This window comes from Erinaceus europaeus, chromosome 17 (genome assembly GCF_950295315.1).
Source record: "Erinaceus europaeus chromosome 17, mEriEur2.1, whole genome shotgun sequence".
Classification (NCBI taxonomy): domain Eukaryota; kingdom Metazoa; phylum Chordata; class Mammalia; order Eulipotyphla; family Erinaceidae; genus Erinaceus; species Erinaceus europaeus.
In genome coordinates, this window is record NC_080178.1 from 47,218,688 (window position 1) to 47,225,587 (window position 6,900).

The window sequence follows — 6,900 nt, forward strand, 5'->3', positions numbered from 1 at the left end:
TGTTTTTCTCCCAATCTCTACCCAAAATAAATAAAACTTTTTCAAAAAAAAAAAAAGAAAGAAAAAGAGTCAGTTACATGAGCAGATACAGGGAACCCTAGCTGAAGGGTCCAAGACTGCTTGCTTTAAGCCAAAACCCTCTTTATGTCAATGAAAACCCTCTTTCTGTCAAAAGATGTTTGTTTCCTTTAATTAATCTAAAAACTCATCTCCTGGACCTACCCTATGATCCTGCAATTCCTCTCCTGGTTGGAACCCAACACACACATCCAAAAGGATCTGTGTACACATATGTTCGTAAGCAGCACAATTTGTAATAGCCAGAACCTGGAAGCAACCCAGGTGTCCAACAGATGAGTGGCTTAGCAAGTTGTGGTCTATATACACAATGGAATACTATTCAGTGATAATAAAAAAAAATGGTGACTTCACCATTTTCAGCCCATCTTGGATGGAGTGTGAAGAAATCAGGTTAAATGAAATAAGTCAGAAAAAGGATGAATATGGGAAGATCTCACTCCCAGGCAGAAGTTGAAAAACAGTATCAGAAGAGAAAGCACAAGTAGAACCAGAACGGCAGTTGTTGTATTGCACCAAAGTAAAAGACTCTGGGGTGCAGTGGGGGGGGTGCAGTGTCCATGTCCAAAAATGATGACAGAGCATCTAGTGCGGTTTGCATTGTTATGTGGAAAACTGAGAAATGCTATGCATGTGCAAACTATTGTATTTATACTCATATTGTATTTATACTCATCCCATAAGGTGGTTTGTGACATGCAACAGCCTCAGAAGTTGACTAGGGAGTAGAGATGAGAAGCAGGCTGGGGCGAGCTAGGGTCAGTCATGACTCTCCACGTGTCCACACATGTTTCTACTAAGGTTGGTGTCAAGGGGTGGGGGAGGAGAGGGAGAGAAAGGAGGAGAGGGTTATGGTGAGGAAGGAAGGGCCAGGCCCCTTACTTTTCTTGGTTTTTCTGAAGCATTTTTTTTTCTTGCTGCAGATTTTTTATTTGGTCGAGGACACGCTGTCTTCTGTGGCCTAGAGCGGCTTCCACCTGCTGCTTCATATATTCAATATTTCTCTGCCGCTTCTCGGCCTCCAGGGTCTTTTCATTCTGCCCAAAGTTGGTGAAGGTGCCCATGGGCTCGTAGATGGGCAGTCTGGAAGGCCTGTGTTTCAGCTGGAACAGAGAGAGCCAGTGTGAAGTCTGCAGCATTGGGGTACACTGACAGACCCACGGTTTATAGGAAGGAGCCAGGGCACCCAAACTCTCATGAGGAAACCTGGTAGGTGGGTGGGGGCCCAGTATTCTACCCTCCACACACCTACGTTCAGAGTGCTAGGAAGCAGTGTACAGTTCTCAAAATAGCAACCCGTCCACTTACCTGGTATTCCAGTGCTTTCTTATACATTTCTCTCTCCTCAGATTGATGTTTCTTCAGTTCAGCTTTTTGTTCATCAATCCTGATAATTGGAAGAGGAGGAGGTGAGGCCACAGTTTATTCTAATGGAGACCAACATCATCAAAACACACCTAGCAAGTAATAGTGGGAATAAGTTCCAAGAAAATAAAAGCTGGTACTTCCTTCTGGAAGCTTCCATTACACCTTATTGAGACGGGCCTTGGAGCCTGGTTTTGTCTCATCTAGGAGAGCACACATGCTGCCATGTGCAAAGACCTGAGCCCAAGGTCCTCACCTGCAAGGGAGACGTATCACAAGCAGTGGAACAGTGCTGCAGGGATCTCTCCTTTTCTCTCTCTCTCTCTCTATTTCTGTCTCTCTTTCTCTCTCACTGCCTTCTCTCTAGCTATCACAGTCTATCAAAGAAAGGACTGTCAGGTCTATGGCCATACCACCCTGAACACACCCGATGTCATCTGATCTCAGAATCTAAGCAGGGTTGGACCTGGTTAGTACTTAGATGGGAGAAAGGATTGTCAGAAATAGTGAAGCATCAGGGCAACAGGCCCCAAATAACCATAGTGGCAAATAAGAAAGGAATGGAGGGAGGGAGGAAAGGAGGGAGCAAGGGAGAGAGAGAGAGAGACACTAGCTTTATGGAGGCAGGAATTACCTCCATTTGGGGGAGTCTTCCCCACAGCAGTTTCCCTCACTGCTCTCCTGACCTCCTCCCTGACTCAAATGCTCAGCCTCAGGCCAAGTGCAACCAAACACTCTCTTTCCTCAGGACTGGGAATTGAGAGAAATGTTCATCCCAGGCTGAGCTACAGGAGAATGGCAGGTATGAGTATGTGGAAGACTTTCCATGATGGCCTGGCCCCTGCTTCTAGTCTGGGCCCCCACACTCCTTACCCTGGGCGCTGGGCTCCCAACAGACTGATGATAAACCTACACTTGGAAGGGTCCCTCCATCAGACTGGCCCCTTCTTCCTCTACTAACACCACTGACCACAAAGCCAAAGGCCATGGTCCCAACTGACAACTGTACCTGGCCTCCAAGGCTGTCCTGACACTAAGCATGGTGGCAATGATGGGCTGCATGGGGATCCTGGTTGGCTGGCTAAGATGTGCTGCAGCACTAGTTGTGCTGCCCTACCCTTCCCTACTGGAGTCCCCCTGCAAGTCCACCAAAACTCACTCTTGTTTGAGTTGCAGCCGTTCTAGTTGCTCCAAGACTTTCTGATTTTCTTTCTTTTTCTTGGCCAGTTTACTATTGGCATCTATTTGTTTGAGAAGGTTCTTAGTATACTCATTTTTCTTTTCAGTGACAGTAGCAGCACTTGCTGGTCGGTTTGCAAAGTAATATGGATTCTAGGATGAAAGAGGAGCAGTTCATTTCTTTGAGACGAGCAAGAAAGCAACTGATGGGCTAGCAAAATAGCTGGCTTATACAGTGACTGCTTTGTCGTTGGTGAGACCTGGGTTTCAGCCCTGCGCTACCACACTGAAGGAGCCTCAGTGCTGTGGTTGCTTTCTCCATCTATCTAAAAGAAAGAAAAGTCATTTTTCAAAGTGCCGATAAAGCAGCTACATGTTGAACTCACCTGCTCCAAGGTGACTCTGAGCAGAACTGACCAGAGGTCACAGGTCTGTTGTATGCTTTACATTGGTTTGTTCTAGCTCTCCCCCACCAAGAGAATTGCATCAGTCCAGTTAGTTTCGAGGGCCTGCTTGGCCCCGCCCCTAGGAACCCCAACAGAGTTCCAGAGTGGCAGAGTTAGAGAGAGTTCTTGGCGCCACCATGGGAAAGAGGCAGCAGAGTTCTGTTTGGTGATTAGTTTGTCTTAGTTTATAAATCGTTGATCCTAAATAAAGAAATACAGCTTCTCTGCCCAGCCGTATGTCTCTGGTCGTCTCTGTTACCCGCTCGTGAAGCTAGCCCGGCCAGCTAGAGACTCCGAATTTTAACAACACAGGTCTTTTTTTCTTCTCCATGGTGTGTCTGTGTGTGTGTGTATGTATGTGTGTGTGTGTGTGTGTGTGTGTGTGTGTGTGTGTCCCAAAGCCCTGCATGGTGAACAAAGGCAATACAATGGACTATCTATCAAGTCCAAGAGTTGTCAGGTTAACTAGAAAATGGTTTGAAAAGAGGATGATTTAGGCAGATAAAAATAGAAGCCAAAGATACTAAAAACATGAAAATGGTGGTGAAGCATGTTCACTACCATCTGAAATGAAGTTTTTTGAAACTTCTGCACCTACAGCTCACCTGAGGGTTTTACTGAGGTGGAGACCTTAGTTCTGAGGGTGTCGGGAGGGGCCCAAGATTCTATGGAATGAGCTCCCACCCAGAAAGGAAGTATCACTCTTGTAAAGCCCACAGGAATCCCTTCAATGTGCCCTCCAGAGGGTGGGTTCAAACATTCCCAGACAGGGTTATATGCAAGAGAGAGGCAGAAACAACTCTTACAGAAAAGTGGCATTTCGGATTCCTCTGTGATTTTATAGCATCTGCGACACCAAGGTTATAAGCAGCATTCCTCATGCGTTCTTCTTTTTCTGATTTTAGTCTCAACTTCGCAAGGAAAAAGAAAATAAACACACACTGGAAATATCATTCTGTTTGTGAAGGCTACTAACTTTCTCTCTACAAAGACTGTGTTTCAAATGAGTCCAAACTGATTGGGCTTTTCTATGTTTGTTTTGCTCCCTGAGAAAATGTCTCCCAGTCAAGAACTTTCTTTTTCAAACCCAAGGCCTGGCGGCTCTAGCAAGTCAAGCAGAATGGCACCTGAAAATGGATGGCTGTCTATGTTCTTCCCTGCACTCATGCAACAGAGTAGAGTAAACCCTCCATTCATCCTCCAAACCCCTCCCCAATGCATTTATATAAGCTGTGAGGAGATCAGAAAGTAGCTTCAGCCCCAAAATGTAGTGCACCAAACAAGACTTTAGTCTGCTCCTGAAAACCTGGCCATGACCCAAACTTCATTCTCAAATGAAATGCCTGATTTGGCACACTGCCAGGCAGACATGCACAGGACATCTGCAGTGGCCTTGTCTTGTTTGCTGCCCCCACTGCACCACCTCTCAATCCAAGCATTCTACTACCTGGTCTTTGAATTCAGTGTCCTTGTCTTTCATTATCTGATATTGATGTAGAATTTGGTCGTCCTGTTCTTCTTCTTTTTTCAACTTGACATTAGAATACAGTGCACTGTTGGCCTTCCTGCGTTGCATACACACGTAACAAAGTTCCTACAATGACACCAAGGGTCTATTCCTACCTTTTGCTTTCTTATCTTCACACTTCTTCCTGTGCTCCCCAAGACTGGATTTCTCCAGGAGTGTGTTTGATAAAAAGACATATGAACAGCGGTGTGCACAATGGGTTTGATAGGCTGAGTCCTCAGGTTGCAGGAGTGGCCACAATTCCACTTGATTTGCAAGGTCTATGTTCACTCAGAACCCTTGTTCTCCCAGCCCTGTTTGTGTTCAGTGGCCCCCACCCCCATCATTTATCATTTGTTTGTCTGAGGAGACTGGTACCTGTCCTGCTTTCTCATGATCCCTACAAGTTGTAGTCTCAGAGGTCTTAGGTTCTGTTTTGGTGTTCTTTGATGGACTGGGTGGATGTGGCACACTATAAGACAACAACAATAGGGAGTCAGGCTGTAGCACAGTGGGTTAAGTGCACAGGACACAAAGCACAAGGACTGGCATAAGGATCAAACCTGGCTCCCCACTTGTAGGGGAGTTGATTCACAAGTAGAGAAGCAGAACTGCAGGTGTCTATCTTTCTCTCCCCTCTCTCTGTCTTCCCCTTCTCTCTCCATTTCTCTATGTCCTATCCAACAATAATGATAACAATAACTACAACAATAAAACAACAAGGGCAGCAAAAGGGAATAAATAAATATTAAAAAACAACACAATTTCACATCCAGAGTGAAATTAGAGGCAAATATAGCCAAAGGAAGATAGCTCAGTGGTTCTCTTCAGAGCTCTGCATTGTACAGGTGAGCGACCTATGTGTTTGATAAGCCTGGATTTCAATAATAGCATGCTTGTTTACATTTGACTTTTGAGCATTACTGACTGCACTTTCTCAGGCATGGGAGGTGCAGTGAACACACACACACACACACAAACACACACACACACACACACACACACACACACCCTCTTCCTGTGGAATCAACATTCTAAAGCAAAGTTACTAAACAAGGTAAGTGAGGTCTCCAGTGTATTTGGCACTGCTAATGACCATGCACACCTAGCTTCCCCCTGATAGACTGTGAGCCCTGAACATCTCTGCAGTCCTCACCATGGAGCACAAATGCAGGGACACCATGTGAAGGCATGCATGGAAACATCTAATATCCCTGAATCAAGATAAGACTCAGACTACAGTTAGTAAAGTGTGATCCCCACCTAACCCCCCACAAAAGACCATCATGTTACCTTTTGGTTCTTGTTTTTGTAAAGACAGTCTTATTAGGTTCCACTGTGGTAGGCAATATTACGGGTGCAATATTTCCAGATGCTGGAGTGGGTTTTTGACCTGGAGGTCTAGGTAGAAAGTTGACTGTAGAATAAGAGAAAGAGTTAAGTTTCCCTTCAGTCTTTTCCTTTGAGGCTTTAATGGTCATATAGATACAATGAAGAGAGAAAAATACAATAGGAACAGATAACACATTCTTACTCTACACCAACTGTGCTAAGTGCTTAATCTAATGCATAATGGGCCAGGGAGATAGCATAGTGGTTATGCAAAAGACTTTTTTGTGTCTGATGCTCTTAAATCACAGGTTCAATCCTTGGCAGAGAGACACAGAGACAGATACAGAGAGAGAGAGAGAGATAGACAGAGAGAAGGGAAGAAAGTGAAAGGGAAAGATTGCATAAATAACAACTTAAGATAACAAGTAAAATCTCTTTATGAAAGGAACAGTCCTCAAAACATTGTCTGGCAACTTCTAGCTATCTCCAGTAACTTAGAAAAAAATTAAGAAAACCTTTGTGTTTCTACATATGTTTCAACCAAAGTCACATCAGCTACAGACATGAGAATCCTACTATTTTCTATTAAGCCACATAAGACAGTTGTAAACTCCTACTCAGAATATATATATATATATATATGGAACATGTTACATGCAGCTCACTTGATGCTTTTCTGTTACCTACCTAGGCCACTTCCCTCCCCCGGTAGCCATCTGAACTTTGACTCTTTTAAGTAGTAGAGAGCCAGCAAAGAGTCTTAGTTGAGAATCTCAGGGATTAGAGTTAAGGTGAGATAGAAAATTCTAGAAGAGCTATTTCTTAGAAGAGCATATTTCTTGGGAGTCAGGCGATAGCGCAGCTGGAAAAATGCCAGTGGCACAAAACACAAGGACCAGTGTAAGTATCCCAGTTCTAGCCCCTGGCTCCCCACCTGCAGAGGAGTCGCTTCACAAGCAGTGAAGCAGGTGTGCTGGTGTCTGTCTTTCTCTC

The 6,900-nt window shown here is 44.7% G+C and overlaps 2 protein-coding genes across 2 annotated transcripts; both read right to left on the bottom strand.

Moving 5' to 3' along the window:
• Positions 1-785: 785 nt before the first annotated feature.
• On the bottom strand, positions 786-3,949 carry LOC132533740 (coiled-coil domain-containing protein 81-like). The gene is made up of 5 exons (XM_060175785.1): positions 3,875-3,949; positions 2,603-2,775; positions 1,387-1,465; positions 1,025-1,181; positions 786-796 (listed from the first exon to the last, which is right to left on the bottom strand). The coding sequence occupies exons 1-5, from the start codon at positions 3,947-3,949 to the stop codon at positions 786-788; spliced, it is 495 nt and encodes a 164-aa protein (XP_060031768.1).
• Positions 3,950-4,494: 545 nt separating this feature from the next.
• LOC132533741 (coiled-coil domain-containing protein 81-like) lies at positions 4,495-6,056 on the bottom strand. Its single transcript, XM_060175786.1, has 3 exons — positions 5,869-6,056; positions 4,954-5,047; positions 4,495-4,662 (listed from the first exon to the last, which is right to left on the bottom strand). The coding sequence occupies exons 1-3, from the start codon at positions 6,054-6,056 to the stop codon at positions 4,495-4,497; spliced, it is 450 nt and encodes a 149-aa protein (XP_060031769.1).
• Between the last annotated feature and the right edge of the window lie 844 nt (positions 6,057-6,900).

Coding starts and splice junctions, on each gene's coding strand:
- LOC132533740 (XM_060175785.1), bottom strand. CDS start 3,949: ATGAGGAATGCTGCTTATAACCTTGGTGTCGCAGATGCTATAAAATCA. Junction 2,776..3,874: donor ATCCGAAATGCCACTTTTCT/GTAAGAGTTGTT, acceptor CTTTCATCCTAG/AATCCATATTACTTTGCAAA. Junction 1,182..1,386: donor AGAAAGCACTGGAATACCAG/GTAAGTGGACGG, acceptor TCTCTGTTCCAG/CTGAAACACAGGCCTTCCAG.
- LOC132533741 (XM_060175786.1), bottom strand. CDS start 6,056: ATGACCATTAAAGCCTCAAAGGAAAAGACTGAAGGGAAACTTAACTCT. Junction 5,048..5,868: donor ACAAAAACAAGAACCAAAAG/GTAACATGATGG, acceptor GTTGTCTTATAG/TGTGCCACATCCACCCAGTC. Junction 4,663..4,953: donor ATCATGAGAAAGCAGGACAG/GTACCAGTCTCC, acceptor GTGTCATTGTAG/GAACTTTGTTACGTGTGTAT.